The 16766-nt window shown below is 37.5% G+C and overlaps 2 protein-coding genes across 27 annotated transcripts in view; one reads left to right on the top strand and one right to left on the bottom strand.

The window, feature by feature from the left end:
• Positions 1–11305, top strand: part of FAM13B (family with sequence similarity 13 member B) — an 86711-nt gene extending 75406 nt beyond the window's left edge. For 15 of the 18 annotated variants that reach the window (XM_025432701.3, XM_025432703.3, XM_049091810.1 and 12 more), the window contains 6 exons: positions 576–659; positions 890–985; positions 4929–5012; positions 5102–5265; positions 7120–7221; positions 8943–11305. In XM_025432701.3, coding sequence (XP_025288486.1) covers positions 576–659; positions 890–985; positions 4929–5012; positions 5102–5265; positions 7120–7221; positions 8943–9066 — 654 coding nt within the window. In that variant the 3' untranslated portion in view covers positions 9067–11305. The remainder of the gene's footprint in view (positions 1–575; positions 660–889; positions 986–4928; positions 5013–5101; positions 5266–7119; positions 7222–8942) is intronic. The other 3 variants (XM_049091816.1, XM_049091813.1, XM_025432710.3) reach the window with 1 other exon arrangement.
• The window catches only part of PKD2L2 (polycystin 2 like 2, transient receptor potential cation channel), a 34159-nt gene continuing 26780 nt past the window's right edge, over positions 9388–16766 (bottom strand). For 4 of the 9 annotated variants that reach the window (XM_025432712.3, XM_049091817.1, XM_025432717.3 and 1 more), the window contains 2 exons: positions 13311–13423; positions 9388–9682 (listed from right to left, as the gene is read on the bottom strand). In XM_025432712.3, coding sequence (XP_025288497.1) covers positions 9538–9682; positions 13311–13423 — 258 coding nt within the window. In that variant the 3' untranslated portion in view covers positions 9388–9537. Of the gene's footprint in view, positions 9683–11407; positions 11526–12598; positions 12720–13310; positions 13424–16766 lie in introns of all 9 variants that reach the window. The other 5 variants (XR_003129922.3, XR_003129921.3, XM_025432713.3 and 2 more) reach the window with 3 other exon arrangements.

The following is a 16766-nucleotide window of genomic DNA, read 5'->3' as shown; positions in this document are numbered from 1 at the left end:
AAACTGGCAGTGTACTTTTTCAGGATCTTTTCCACTTACACTGCTGCCAGATTTACTTAATAGTTTAGTAGAAATACTGAATTACAAGATCTGTGCTGTTGGTATATGTATGTTTTGTGTGTTTATACAAAATTAGAAAAAAAACAATTAGAGTAATAATGCCAATAAAAGACTGTAAAATTAAACAGTAGGCATTTGTGTGTATTTCTTGTGTGGTAGGTAGGCACTGTTATAAATTATAAATGCCTTTTAACATATCAGCTCATTTAGTTCTCATTAGAGCCCTGATAGGTAGGGTGAAGTATCCCCATTTTATAGATTAGAATATTGGACAAAAAGCATTTCAGTAACTTATCCAAGCTCACCAAGAGTGGATATCTACTTACTTGAAGACCAGATTCTACAGGCGACTGAAAACTGTTGTCTGCAAATTTGTAAGGAAAGGCTGTATCCTTATTAGTGTAGGCTGGAGTGGTGATGGGCTGCCCTTTTCACCCTAATTATTTACATTGTGATATTGAGGAAAATAATGATGGTGCCAATGAGTGTTTTTCTTTTTTTCTTTTAAATTCTAGAAAATGACAAAAGATCATTTGATAGAAGAGAAAACTTCTCTCCAAAAAAGTCTTCTTTACTATGAAAGTCAGCATGGAAGGCCGGTAAATGTCTCTTTTGCTAAAGAAATTTCATTTTCTACCTTAAAAAAGAGCATGAATTTCTTTTGTGGCCCACATCTTGAGCTAGTTTATAGAGACTAGTTTTCTGCATTTATAAGATTGTCTACTTATTTAAAATAACTTCTTAAAAGTTGGTAGAAAGTCATATTGCTTAATGTTTTGGACATTTAGAATTTCTTATGACTAGGTAATTTCCATTTTTCTTACTTTAGGTGACCAGGGAAGAAAGGCACATTGTGAAACCTCTTTATGAGAGATACAGACTTGTAAAACAGATGCTGACAAGAGCTAGCATCACTCCTGTCCTTGTGAGTAAAACACACAAAGATTTATCTAGTTCATTTTATCAAGACCTACTATGTAAGGTTAGGTTACTACTTTTAAAAGAATAAGCAATTAATAATCAGTGCCTACCTACCATCTCTCAGGCTCATGTAAAAGCATTTTATGTATGACACTAAATGAAGATGTCATTAAATCCTGACAAGTCACAACAAGTAGCAGATGATGGCATCATTTTACAGATGATGAAACTGGGGCAAGAAGTGATGTGCCAGGGTCATCTACCTTGTGAAATTAAAAAAAGAAAACAAAACAAAACATATTTCAGACCCTGGCCTAGTTTCTTTCAAATTAAATTATTGTGTTTGAAAACATACCAGTTTTGTGATGGCTCTTATGATGATATTGACTTAATTACACAGTCTAATAAATTCCTTTTTTTTCAAGTTCATCTTTTTATTTTTTATTTTTTTTTTATTTTTATTTTTATTTTTTTTAAGTTCATCTTTTTAAATGAAAAAGTATTAATGCGTATTTACAATTGTGTATATTTTTAGAGAAAAAGTAAAACTCAAATACTTATGTGCAGATTAAGTGCTGTCTCCAAATTAACCAATAGATAGTATGGCTCTAGATTTCTCTTAGGCTTAAATAGAAAACAGCATGTAGCCCATTCTGAATCATCTTGTAGGAATTAATTCAGTGGAGATATGGTTTGCTTAGGCATGCAAGGTCATTTTTAAATCGATAGTCACTTGCATGGGCATTTCTTTCAGGCTTTGACTACCTGACTACTCATTATTAGAAGGTTCATGTTGGCCTTCTGAGCATTTTTTAACCCTCAGAAACAGATTCTTTTTAAATGGCTGTTTTTGAGTTGGTCATCCCAACACTATATATAATCAATTATTTTGAACAAGAAATCCTGTATAGGTTATGTTCTTTGCACATAAGACAGTTTCATACAGTTTTGACCCTTGATTACAAAGCTTTTTTGTGTATCATTGACATATTCATAATTCAAATTCAATTAGCCTTTGAATTTCTTTATGAAAACCATTTTAGAACTCCACAAGTTTGTTTTTAAACTGAAGGAATAGCAAGTATTGCTAGATCTTATGGACTCCTAAATATGACTATCATACAGAGAAATTTGAAGTATAAAAGTTAAGCCAAGACAGTTGCATAGGAAAGAACAGTTTATCAACAAATGGTACTGGGACAATTGGGCATTCATATGCAAAAAAAGATAAATGTAGATCCTTATATGACACAGTTTAACTCAGAATGGTTCATTGACTTAAATGTAAGAACTAAAACTCATAGGAAATAGAAGAATAAATCTTTGTGACCTTGAATTAGGCAGTGTTTTCTTGGATATGACACTAAAAACACTGACCTCATTAAATAAATAGGACCTTTAATTTATTTAATTTATTTATTTAATTAATTAAATTAATTAAATAAATAGGACCTCATTAAAATTAAAAAGTTTTGCGCATCAAGAACATTTTTTTTAATTACTTATTCATGAGAGAGGCTGAGACACAGGCAGAGAGAGAATCAGCCTCCATGCAGGGAGCCTGTTGTGGGACTCGATCCCAGGTCTCCAGGATCACACCCTGGGCTGAAGGCAGGTGCTCAACCGCTGAGCCACGCAGGTGTCCCAAAGGACATTTTATTTATGTATTTATTTTTAAAGATTTTGTTTATTATTATTATTATTATTATTATTGTTATTATTATTATTTATTCATGAGAGACAGAGAGAGAGAGAGAGAGGCAGAGACACAGGCAGAAAGAGAAGCAGGCTCCATGCAGGGATCCTGATGTGGGACTCGATTCCGGGTCTCCAGGATCAGGCCCTGGGCCGAAGGCGGTGCTAAACCGCTGAGCCACTCGGGCTGCCCTATTTATTTATTCTTGAGAGACACAGAGAGGTAGAGACACAGGCAGAGGGAGAAGCAGGTTCCCCTTGGGATGCCCCACGTGGAGCCCCATGTGGGACTCTATTCCAGGACCCCTGGATCACGACCTGAGCCAAAGGCAGATGCTCAAGCACTGAGCCACCCAGGTATCCCTCAAAGTACATTTTAGAAAGTGAAAAGACAACCCCCAGAATGGGAGAAAATGTGTGCAAATCATGTATCTGATAAGGGATTGGTATCTAGACTATATAAAGAATTCTTATAGTTCTGTAATAAAAAGATGAATAAATCAATTAAAAATTGGGGAGGGGCACCTTGGGTGGCTCAGTCTTTTAAGCAGCTACTGATTTCAGCTCAGGCCATGATCTCAGGGTCCTGGAGTCAAGCCCCATTTCAGGCTCTGCCTAGCAGGGATTCTGCTTCAGGATTCTCTCTCCCTCTGCCCCTCCCACCACTTGCTCACTCAAGCTCTCTCATTTGATTTTAATTTTTTTTAAATATATCTTTAAAAAAATTGGGTAAAGGACTTGAATAGACATTTCTCTAGAGAAGATAAGTAAATTGCCATTAAGCATGTGAAAAGATGATCAACATCATTAGTTACTAGGAAATGCAGATAAAAACCACATTCAGATGCCACTTTATACCCACTAGTATAGCTTTAATGCGAAAAGACAACAGTTTGACAGGATGTGGAGAAATTGGAATGCTTACATGACACACTGCTGATGAATGGAAAATGGTACAGCCACTTTGATAAATAGTTTGTCAGTACCTCAAAGGGTTAAACATAGGGTTACCATCTGACTTAGCAGTTCTCCTAGGTATATGCCTGAAAGAATTGAAAACACGTCTACACAAAAACTTGTACACAAATGTTCATAGCATCATTTATAATGGTTAAAATGTAGAAGAAATCCAAATGTGCAGCAGCTGATGGATAAACAAAATGTGGTATATCCATATAATGGAATATTAGCCATGAAAAAGGAATGAAAGTACTGATCTATGCTACAATATGAGTAAACCTTAAAAACATGCCAAGTGAGAGAAATGAAATACAAAAGACCACATATTGTAGGGTTTATTTATGTGAAATTCAACCTAGAATAGGCCAGCCCATAGAGAGAAAGTAGGGTAGGTAGGGAGAGAGGGCAAATTAGTTAATAGCTAAATAAGTACAGAGTTTCATTTGGGGGTGTTGAGCTATTCTAGAATTAGAGGTGGTAGTAGCACAACTTTGAATATACTAAAAACCACTAAATTGTACACTTTAAAGGAGTGAATTTTATGTTATGTGGATTATATCTCAATGAAGCTGTTACTTTTTTTTTTTTTTTAAGATTTTATTTATTTATGAGAGACACAGAAGGAGAGAGAGGCAGAGACACAGGCAGAGGGAGAAGCAGGCTCCATGGGCGGAGCCTGACGTGGGACTCTATCCTGGGTCTCCAGGATCACACCTCCGGCTGAAGGTAGCACTAAACCACTGAGCCACTGGGGCTCCCTGAAGCTGTTACTTTTTAAAAAGGAGTTTAAAAGGTGTCCTAGACCAAAAAAGTTGACAGCTCTTGTTAAAAAGGAAAATGCTCTGAATAAAATTACATGTGATACTTTATTTTTTACTTATTGAATGAGCCATTTTAGATTATCCAGACATAAATGATCAATTAGCATTTGTGTGGGTACACAACAATTAAACATAAGCAAAAATGAATTTAGTAAGGAATTGCTGAAAAATTTTAAATTGTATGATTAAGATTTTGAAAATAAAGTTTAGTATCTGTTCCGTAGTGAATGAAGCTTTCTTTGAATGATTTAGATATTTATTATTATTTAAAGATTTTATTTATTCATGAGAGACAGAGAGAGAGGCAGAGGCAGAGGGAGAAGCAGACTCCATGCAGAGCGCCTGATGTGGGACTCGATCCCGGGACTTCCAGTATTATGCCCTGTGCCGAAGGCAGGCGCAAAAACCGCTGAGCCACCCAGGCATCCCTGATTTAGATATTTAAAGTATAAACCATGTTTAATGTTACAGGGATCTCCATCTACTAAGCGAAGGGGTCAGATGCTACAACCAATCATAGAAGGAGAAACTGCCCATTTTTTTGAAGAAATCAAGGTAATCCTTAAGAGAAATCTTTCTCTCGTATCTTCCTTAAAAAGTTGAGAGTCGTGGCCTGTTTGATGATTTGTTTGATATCTTTTTAGGAAGAAGAAGAAGATGGTGTTACCCTGTCCTCTGAGCTAACTGATATCTTGAAAACTGCTGTACAGGCACAATCTTCATTGGAAAACTCTGAATCTGATGTTGAAGAAAATCCAGAAAAACTGGCTCTGGATCTCCGATTGTCAAGTACTCGAGCAGCTTCTATGTATGTGTGCTGGTTTGTGATTTTTTTTAATCTATTTGTATAATGAAATTTACATGGCAAGAAATTCAGTGTTATATAATCAGGCACTTGGAGGGAATTAATGTAATGCTCAAGAGATACACCCTTCTTGGGGCACCTTGGGGGCTCAGCAGTTGAACCTCTGCATTTGGTCCAAGGCGTGATCCTGGGGTCCTGGGATCGAGTCCCATATCAGGCTCCCTGCATGGAGCCTGCTTCTCCCTCTGCCTGTGTCTCTCATGAATAACTAAATAAAATATTAAAAAAAGGGATCCCTGGGTGGCGCAGCGGTTTGGCGCCTGCCTTTGGCCTAGGGCGCGATCCTGGAGACCCGGGATCGAATCCCACGTCGGGCTCCCGGTGCATGGAGCCTGCTTCTCCCTCTGCCTATGTCTCTGCCTCTCTCTCTCTCTCTCTCTCTCTGTGACTATCATAAATAAATAAGAATTAAAAAATAAAATCTTAAAAAAAAAAAAAAAAAAAAAAAAAATATTAAAAAAAAAGAGAGAGAGAGATACACCCTTCTTAAAGGGTGTGATTTACAAATACATGTTGTCATTCACATTTTCTTTATCAAACATTAGTGTGTTTTAAAAATTAAACTAAAATCCTACATTTGTTTCATAACACAGTGCTGAAACTAGCTGAAAGTTAGGTTTGTTCTCTGCCAGCCTCTTTCCCTGTTAACGGTGTGTGATGGTGATTTTCAACCCTTGCTTCGCCTTTTTTATATTAAAGTATAATTAGCATAAAATGTTATATTAGTTTCAGATATACAGTGTGTGATTCAGCAATTTTATATATTACTCAGTGCTCACCACAATAAGTGTAGTCACCATACAATGTTACTACAGTATTATTGACTACATCCTGGTGCTGTACTTTTTGTTTCTGTGACCTGTTATTTTATAACTGGAAGTTTGTGCCTCCTAATCTCCTTTACCTTTTTACTTAGCTCCCCACCCAGCTCTCTCCCTCACAGCTACCTAGTTTGTTCTCGATATTAGTGATACTGTTGTTATATGGTTGTTTTATTTTTTGGATTCCACATATAAATGAAATCATAGGGTATTTGTTTTTCTTTCTATGACTTAATTCATTTAGCATTATACCCTCTAGGTTCATCCATGTTGTTGCAAATGGCAGGATTTCATTCTTTTGTTATGGCCAAGTAATATTCCATAGTGTGAGTGGTATGTGTGTGTGTTTGTGTGCACATGCACGCATACCATACCTTCTTTATTCATCTATTTTTTTTTTAAGATTTCATTTGTTTATTCATGAGAGACACACACAGAGAGATACAGAGACACAGGCAGAGGGAGAAGCAGGCTCCATGTAGGGAGCCCGATGTGGGACTCAATCCTGGACTCCAGGATCATGCCCTGGGTGGAAGGCAGGCGCTAAACCATTGAGCCACGCAGGCGTCCCTATCCATTCATCTGTTGATGGACATTTGGATTACTTCCATATCTTTGCTATTTAAATAATGACCTAATAAACATAGGGGTACAGATACCTTTTTGAATTAATGTTTGTGTTTTCTTTGGGTAAATAGTAGTGGAATTACTGGATCATATGGTACTTCTGTTTTCAATTTTTTGAGCAACGTCCATATTATTTTCCATAGGAGCCTTGGTTTCACTTTAATTTTTCTTTAAATACTGATGCAGAACCCTACTTGGAGCTATTCCCTTTTAGTTGGTCTGGGCTGTAGCTTAGGCATGGGTGATACTCTAAATGCTCCCCAGCTGACTAGTTTGCAGCCAGGGTTTGGACCTCTGCTAAGAACCATAGTGCTCTTTTAGTAATGTTTTCTTCCTATTAAAATTTTAGGCCTGAATTACTGGAACAACTTTGGAAAGCCAGAGCTGAAAAAAAGAAACTACGTAAAACATTACGGGAATTTGAAGAAGCATTTTATCAACAGAATGGAAGGTTTGTTGAACATCACAAAACTGAGTCCTTTCTCCTTAAACTTATAAGTGCCTATATGCTAAATTAAAAGAATGTATAGGAATAGAAATAAATGGTGCATGTAAGGATGTTACCATTGAAAATAAAAGTATAAAACATACCTTCTTACTTTGAAGGCCTGCTATTAACTGCAAGAAAAAATCAGAGTAAACATCTGATACAGTATTTCAGAGTTGTTCTAGGCTTGGTTGAGTGGCAGTTATGTTGTGTTTTTGAATTCTACATTCTCACCCTTTTGGAAATGTTTGTGAAATAAGATGTTTTCCTTTTATTTTTGTTTTTCCTTCTTTTTAAAGATTTATTTATTTATTTTAGAGAGAGGGAGGGGAGAGAAGGGAGGGAGAGAGAATCGCAAGCAGACTCCCAGATGAGCATTCTCAGAACCCTGAGAATCACAACATGAGCCAAAATGAAGAGTCAGACACTCAACTGACTGAGCCACCCAGGTGCCCCTATTTTTCCTTTTTAGGAAAGGTCCCTTAACATGATTGGTATTGTCACCTAGTGTGGATCTTATACTAAGACCATCGCTGGTTAGGCTACCTATTGGGCCATTCCAGGTTCCCCATTTCTAAGATATGTAACAGGGTGCCAGTCAGCAGTGTGGCTTCTAGAATACAATATGGCATGTGCTTTTATCTAATTGGGCACAGCTGACCCAGTGGAACTCTTTGAAAAGTAAGAAAAATATTCCTTTTTTTTTTTTTTTTTTTTTTTTTAAGGAAAGTACATTCTAAATCAGATGGTGGCCAGAAATGAGTGTTATCTCAGGCCTCAGAAAAGTTTTTCCATGTTTGTAACTGGGCGGTCTTACCAAGCCAGTAGCTACATTACAAATTCCAAAATGTGTTTACTTTGAAACTTCTGTGTAGTTGGCAAAAATGGTTTAAAAAAAAAAATCTCAGTGTGGGTGCCTGGGTGGTACAGTTGGTTAAGTGCCAGCCTTTAGCTCAGGTCATGATCCCAGGGTCTTGGGATCGAGCCTCACATCAGGCTCCCTGCTCAGCGAGAAGTCTGCTTCACCCTCTCCCTACTCTTCCCGCCTGCTCATGTCTCTCTCTCTTGCTCTCAAATAAATAAATAAAATCTTAAAAAAACAAACAAACAAACAAACAAAACCCTCAGTGTAAGAATGCATTTTTCAAGTATCTTCTTATTTTTTTTGTCTGAATGGAAGAAAACTTTGCTTATAATTATACTCAGGATGGTTTGATGCTTTACCTAGAGATTAAACTGAAATGCATTGGGTCATTAATACAAAGTGAGGAAACTACTTTTTTCTGTGGGTAAGATGTTTTACATGTCACTTCATTGAAGCCACAGTTTGGTAAATGTATGAAATGACTGTAACCTCTGGCGCTTGACATACACTCATAGACCTGACTGAGCTTAGCAGTGCATATCTTAATAAGATATTTAATTACTTCCTAGTTCTTTGCAATGATCATTGATAAAAATATAGCATTATTTAATCTGTCAGCAGAGAAATTCGTCAGAAATAGAAGTTTTTTAGGAATGTTTCTTGGAGATGGGGGGAATTAGTCCAGTAATCTTTTTTCTTGCAGAGGAATTTTTTACTGGAGTTTATATTTGATAACATTGTGTCTCATATTAGGACAGCTTCTGGAACTTTATTTTTCAGATGATCTCTAGAATATTACAGATTTTATTTTCTTCCCTAGGAATGCCCAGAAAGAGGATCGTGTTCCAGTGCTTGAAGAGTATAGGGAGTACAAGAAAATTAAAGCCAAACTTAGGCTTCTTGAAGTTCTTATCAGCAAACAAGATTCTTCAAAATCCATATAAAGTATGCTCTTTGAAAACATCATAAAAATCAGTTGTATTCCCTGAAGCTATCATCGTGTGTACTTGGCTGGTACTTGAGTTCATTTTGTCAGGCACTCCAGGAGTATCATTTTGTACTTGGTTGTGGTGCCACTAGAGAAAAATGGGAGGGTAAGTAGACCCTCTTTAGGGAGCGTGGTGTTCCATATTAACCACAGACTGTCCTCTCCACACCTTTAGCAAACATCCAGTTTTCTTCATTGTTTTGTACTACAGATACATCCTGTTAGCAAAAGACTAGTACTTTATTCTTTCAACTTCAAGAACTTTGGAGATACAAGCTTTTTGTTATCATCAACTTTATTTTTATTATTTTTTTAATTACTGAAGGAAATTCAGAGGAACATCTTCACATTGAATTCTTCGGTTGCCTTTTTCTTACAGAATGACTGAAAATTTGAAAGAAAAGCATATAAATGTGCACAAATGCAACTATGTCCTATGTTTTCTTAGAAAACCAAAATCAACTGAAATTTCAAGTCCTACTGTGGAACACATTTCTGTTTGATTTCCAAAGTGACACTTTCTCACAGGTCGTATGTTAGCAAAATTTTCCAATTCACTGGTCACACAGCTCCTGGATGAAGATAACAGAGGGTAGACCAAAAAGTGACCTTGTTTTAGTATAGTGAAAACACACACCACACATCAACACAGAACTGAATCATATCACATGCTGCCTATGGGACATAAGTTACTGTTTCCTCAGTTACTGTTTATTAGCTGGTGATGATGTGCTTTGTCTGAATCAGATCCTGTATTTTTTCCCCCATCCACCTCCAGAAAATGTGAGAAAATAGCCATGTGTCTGTAGGAACACTGATGGTGCTCAGCTTTGTGTGTTCAGTCAGATGGGTCTAAGTTGGCAAAAAGAATCATTATGCCTGAATTAAATCTTTTCTTAACAAGGGCTATACCACTGCATTTTTACATGTACCTTCAGGGGGTTGCATCATTTTTTTTTTCCTCTTTTAATCAGCAAAATCCATAAAACATCCTCTTAACAGGAACACTTTGCTCAGTCACATGCTGTTTAAAGCAGTTGTGTAGTGGTGTTCAGAGATGCGTAGTGGTATGCCCCTTGTCATATACTCTAAGCTTATCTTTTTTTCTTTAGCTTTGCATGGCTTTTCTTCAGGTACTCTTCTGGTATTCTGCTAATCATTTTCACAGATCGGTGACTTTATTTGGGCTAAGAATATAGTTCATAACAGTGTATTCTGGTTAGGCTTAATCTAAGTGTTAATTTTTTTCCTGGTGCTTTTTTGGATTGATGAGTGTCTCACTTTGTGCCCATGTTTTGCATGCATTGACTCATGCATGGTTTTCTTAACTAGAGAATACTAACAGTTCCATATAAAAATGGGACTTCTGCAACATACTTTAATCAAGTGAGGGAAGCATGAACCTCATACTTCTGGCACTATTACATAGTAAGCACATGAAGTAGCTCGAGAATAAGTAGTGTTTCTAGTATTTCACATTTCACTTGTGTGTGCAATGCCTTTTTTGGGGGGGAAGGAATGTTCATTCGTGGTGAACATGTAGTTCGGGAATAAAGCACTAAATCCAGCCCTTTCCGTGTGATTTCCTTTTGATAACAGCTAGATTATTCATAATGTATACCTAGAAAAATGAATTGAAAATGCCAAAAGAAATTATCACTTTGATTTGAATCCAGCATGCAGTGTACATTTAATTTCTTTCAGTCTCCAGACAGGAGTATATCCAAACATCTGATTTAATGTGCACTGTATATTGTTTTATATGAATGTTTTATATACCACATGCAAAAATGTCCATATGCACTATTTAAATGTTTTAAATAATATATTCCTTCTTTATAATGCTAAATCTATATGAGTACCATATTTTTATAAGTCAGTGGCCTGATTGGTTTCATTTTAGAATTAACAGCTGCTTCATGGTATTGGTTATTCACTGTTAATGTTTGGCTGCGAGTAGAATAGTCAAAAGTGGCATGGTGGCACGTACCTGCTGCGTGACAGTATTGTGTGTCATAGTGGAGCAGTAGGTGGTAGAATTAGGCAGTTGTGATAGTTTTACTTTGGTACAAGTAGAAGCTGTATATCTATATACAAATAATATATAGATATATATGGCCACCAATATAATTGCATTGCTGTGTCTGGCACTTCATTGTATAGACTTTTGTAATAAAAGAACTTGAGTGTTCTAAGTCATTGTAAATGTTTTTTGTTTTGTTTTCATTAGAAGTTAAAGAAAATGGAGACCTTAAGTGTTTCCTTCCCTTAATGTTCTTAGGCTTTGTTTGAGTTACCTCAACCAGGGACCATGTTGGGGGACAAGAGTGTGACTAAGTCTCTTGGCTGGCAGCAGCTCTGAGGATTGGTAAGACAAGGAAAGGCCACGCTGTTTGTTGATAGCTTTGTGGAAATCTAGGGGGAAGATGCAGAGAGAACCGTCAGCACTTCTTACTGCAAGTGAACTATCCTTTTTTTTTTTTTTTTTTTTTTTTTTTGAACTATCCTAATAAGCAAACTTGAGGTACTATTTCTAAGAGAAAAGGTTGCCCTGACTGAGGTGGATAGATTTAAAATTGATTGAGCACCAACGTAGAAGTTGAGTGTTATGGTCTCATGTTGTTGTTTGGGCCAAGAGAACATATGGCTCTTTTAAGGGGGCTTATGGAAGGAACCTACTAAAGAAATTAGAAGAGTTACTTCACACATTTTTCCAACCACCCAAGCAGGGTGCCCTTATTCATACTTCTCCTACATTAAGTTGACTTCTCTTAGCCCTGATACTCCTACCTAGTTCTTTGTTTTTTAAAGTATATTTTGCTTTTAGAGTAGTTGAAGAAACACTTTTAGGAAACCTTAAATGTGTTACTTTAGAAGCTTTCTAGATGAATTTCCAGTGTGTATTCCAGTATTAGTGAAATTTCTGTAGGAAATTGGGAAGTTTGTTCTTCTACATTTTAACTTTTTCTAGGTGACCTCAAATTGGGAAGAATGGAGATGAGATTATTTTATTTGGGGTCCATATTATATAATGGTTTTCCAGAATCCTAAGGATTTATTAATTTATCCTAGAAGAAGTTACAACGTATGGTACATGATAAAAGCACCAACATTTCTATATTTTAGGTAACATTAAGAAAACTGTTTTTATCTACTTAGTGACCTATTAGAGATCTTCCCCACAAACCATAAGCAGCATTATTTTGTACTTTATCTTCACATTGCTAGAATTTAATAAATCTCATAAAATCCTTTATGTGTTACAGTGTGTGTACTCTGGATGCTTGCTGTAATACGCACGGATCGAACAGGAGGTCCCATTCAAGGGCACTTAATATTTGGAAATCTCTTGGGATTATCATTGGCTCTGAAAATAGTTTGATGATAGATAGGTGTAGTGTTTTTACAGTGTATCTATAATGGGCACATGTTTACCAAATAATTCAGTACAAGGAGAAATCTTTGTTAGAAATGCTCAGTGATCATACCATATGTTCTCACATGCCCTTGTCTCAAGATTGTAGAGCTGAAAGCTTTCGCATCACTCGGTTTAGTTTTAAACTGACATAGTGTAATTCCTTCTCCAGCTCCACGGCATATAAAAAGAGTCTAGAGGATGAGTAACAGAGAATGAGTAACATACGTTTGTGCGTAAAGAGTCAGCAGGTTGTTAGTACCTACCGTGAAGTACTTGGGAGTTTCTAAAACATGGCCTAGTGTGGCCAAGTATGGATCTTCTATTCTAAAACTGGAGAAGAGTTTCTGCCATTCATATCCAATATAAATAGCAGTCCTCTTTGGAGATAAAAGGATAAAAACAATTGGTTTCACTCTCACCTTAGATCTAAACAAGTAGAGTTGTGCTTTCTGTTCAATTTCAAAGTTGTGTAAAAAGGGCACCTGGGTGGCGTGGTCAGTTGTGTGTCTGCCTTTGGCTCAGGTCATGATCCCAGGGTCCTGGGATCAAGTCCTGCATTGGGCTCCCGGCTCAGCGGGGAGCCTGCTTCTCCCTCTGCCCCTCCTCTTGGTCATGCTCTTTCTCAAATAAATAAAAAAATATTTAAAAACAAAAAGCTGGGTAAAAATGAGAAAAAGGGGTGGCATCTCCAAAAGGTCTAGTTTCAGGAAAGTACTGTAGCTTGTGTCCCCAGTCCCCCCATATCATGATAGCCCACAGTGCCCTGGTTGGAAGTTACTTACTCTCGAAATTCTTGTTGAGTGACAGGCTGGTAGTCATCTTGAATTTCTGTGGAATAGTACTTTTTCTCAAGCCTGTCTTTCCACTTTTTCATCTGCTCTGCACTTTGGATCTCCTGTCAAGGCAGAGGACAAATATAGTTGCCATTTGTAGCTGCAGCCTTTAAAATTTTCTGTCTTAATGAAGTCTTTGGCACACAAGCACCATGGGGTTGAGAATCTTAAACTAGTCCACTCTCCAGGGCTGTGATGTTGAGCCCCATGGATGCCCTACCCGGCTTTCAGGTCTGTGAGTCGGCAGATTCATTTGAGAGGACTTGGTGTAAGAACTGTTCGTTGGAACTAGGGTTTTTTTTTTTAATTAAAATCATCAGCTTATTCTTGTTTTACTGCCTCTTCTCTGCTTCTCTGGCTGAATTTCTGATGTTCCCTGTTCTTCGCTTGGCTAAGGCTAAGCTGTTCTTTTCTGTACTTCTGTTGTTTAATGAAGTCAATGTACTTCTGAGTACATCTGTGGGTATTTGCCCTCCCAGCTGCTTGGAAGCCACACCCCTGTTGCCTTACCTGACTAGAGTCCCCAGGCGCCTTTTCCGTATTACTGCATCAATCTGCGCACTCCCAATCTGTCCACAGACCCCAAAATAAGTTCGGCATACCAGAAAATTCTTGTTGCTGCGTTTGTCTCTGCTCCTACAGAGTCCTTCCTGTTTTGTCCTCACCACCACTCACTTCCCTTTTCGTGTCCAAAGAACTTTTTTCCAGCTTTAGAAAAAATGCACTCTTAGGTTGTAAAAAAATAGGGATAGCACTTTAAAAAAAATAGGAAAGAGGACACCTTGTGTCCAGAGGTGATCCAAAGACTTCTTGGTGAATCAGTATGATACTGCCCTACTCCAGCAATAATGTGAAGTACCAAAGTTACCGAAGTTGATCCCTTTATGAGGATTCTTTTTTTTATTTTTTATTTTTTTTATGATAGTCACAGAGAGAGAGAGGCAGAGACATAGGCAGAGGGAGAAGCAGGCTCCATGCACCGGGAGCCCGATGTGGGATTCGATCCCGGGTCTCCAGGATCGCGCCCTGGGCCAAAGGCAGGCGCCAAACCGCTGTGTCACCCAGGGATCCCTTTATGAGGATTCTGATTACATTCCCCAGAGAGGATGGTGACACCAAATTTGTACACTGTTTACGGGATAAGTGTGTGCTGTTCTGGTTGGAGAAACTACTCCATCAGATAGTCTGTCTTTAGCCAACATAGCATAAGTAGGAAAGGATGGCTTCCAATCCTGCTAGTTTTACTTTGCCCACAAAGCATTCGTGTTCTGACATAATCACTTACACTTTAATGTGGTGTTGAGGTGGCAGGCCCTGCAATTCTTTCTAAATGACCAGGCCTGTTAAAATGTGACTGTATCAGTGCTACGAGTTAAATAGACAGCCTAGTTAACTTGACTCATTGTTCAAAAAAACCACATCTCAACCATCACTACTTCTGTGAAACCCGCCTTGATGTTCACGGCAAAGTGGTGCTTTCCCTCACGAGCCAAGCAGCGATGCTGGGGCTCTTTCTCCCGGGTCTAAGGTCCTAATCATCTCCTATCTTCCCTGTGGATAGCAGCTGCCTCTTACTGTCGTCTCTGCGCTTGTTAAGTGTCCAGCGCTGTCTTCTTGCATGTTTAAAACTACTTGAGCCTTTACACTTGAAGCAGAGGTCTGCTGGATATAAATATGCTTGGCTTACATTTTCTTTCCTTGCATATTGTAGATATGGTTCTTTTGATTATGGTGTTGAATGTTGTCATGCTAACCTGGTTTTCTTTCTCTCTTGTAAGTCCATATTTTACTTGGATGAGTATTATGTTCATTCTAGCTGATTTCCCCTGGGAACACAGTATGATTTTCAATTTACATCATCTTTTATTTCAGAAATGATTTAAAGACTCTCAAACTTAGGGAAAACAATACACTTTTTTTTCCTTCGAACTATCTGGAGTTGCCAACACGAATGTCCCATTGTCCCTGAGCACATCGGTGTGTATTTGCTGCTACAAGGACATTCTCCTTTATAATCACAGCATAAACATCAGAATCAGAAAATTGATATTGATAGATTATTATCCTCTAATGCTGAGTCTCCCATTCGAATTTCCCGGTTGTCCCAGTGATGCCCTTTATAGTAAAAGGATCTAGAGTCCAGGATTAGGCATTACAATGATTTGTCTTTTACTCTCATTCAGTCTGGTGTAGTTCCTCAGCTTTACCTTGGCTTTCTTGATACTTTTGAAGAATACAGGCCAGTAGTTTAGTTTTGTGTGATATTTTGTTATGTTACACATCTTTGGCAAGAGCATTATAAAAGCTGTGTTCTCTTAGCATCTTATCAAAAGATGTATGATTTCAGTTTTTTCCCATACTGACCAAGGCACTGTCTGCCAGATTCCCCCACCCTGACATAACTCCTTTTTTTTTTTTTTTGTAATTAATATGCATTTTGTGGAGAAGTATGCAGAAGTTCCATTTTCCTCCAATTTTTGTCCATGTATATGTTTAGGTCAGTGGAATCCTATGTTATTCAATGGGTTACACATATTATTCATTATGGTGCTTAAATATTCCCAGATTTGGCTAGTGAGGGCCCCTTGAACCTGACCTTTTGTCTTTTTAACAGATCTTCATCATTCTTTGAGCGCTTTTACTTTCTGGCTCAACCAGATATTCCAGACTCACGTTGTATTTTCCAGCCCTGGAATGTAGCCATATCTCCTCAGAGGCCCTGGTTCCTTTTAGAAGAGAATGGTATTTGGAAACCAAGGTCTGGGCAACTAACCTAGTTTTTACTTCTAGACTTAGTGCGTAGATAGAGCTATAGAATACACACGCACATCTACAATTCTAATCCAACACCACAAAGTTCATTTTAACCTTCAGCCTTTCCATTTTGGGACTCCCTTACCTCAGAGTTGGAAACCTCACTCCAGTACATGTACCACTGACCTCTGAACAACACAGGGGCACCAACCCCTGTGCAGTTGAAAATGTGTGTGTAACTTTTGACTCCCTGAAAACTTAACTAATAGACTATTGTTGATTGAAGCCTTACCTATACTATAAACAGTTGATTAAAACATTTTCTGTATATAATATGTATTATATACTGTATTAAGGTACTGAGAAGATCATAAGGTAGAGAAAATACATTTGTAATAAATATTGTATTTTTTTTTAAACCCACATATAAGTGGACCCGTGAAGTTTAAACTGTGTGGGTCCACTTACACATGGATTTTTTTTACAGTACTGTAAACATAACCTTTCTGTTGTTCAAGGGTCAACTGTATAAAACATTAAAGTGATTCATCACATTAATGATATCAAGAGGAAAATTATATAATCATGTCAATAAGAGTATACTCACTAAATCCTGTGTGATAATCCCACAGCGACTGTACAGCTGTAGGA

The sequence above is a fragment of the Canis lupus genome, chromosome 11, assembly GCF_003254725.2.
Source record: "Canis lupus dingo isolate Sandy chromosome 11, ASM325472v2, whole genome shotgun sequence".
NCBI classification, from domain to species: Eukaryota; Metazoa; Chordata; class Mammalia; order Carnivora; family Canidae; genus Canis; species Canis lupus.
This window is presented reverse-complemented; position numbering and strand designations above follow the sequence as displayed.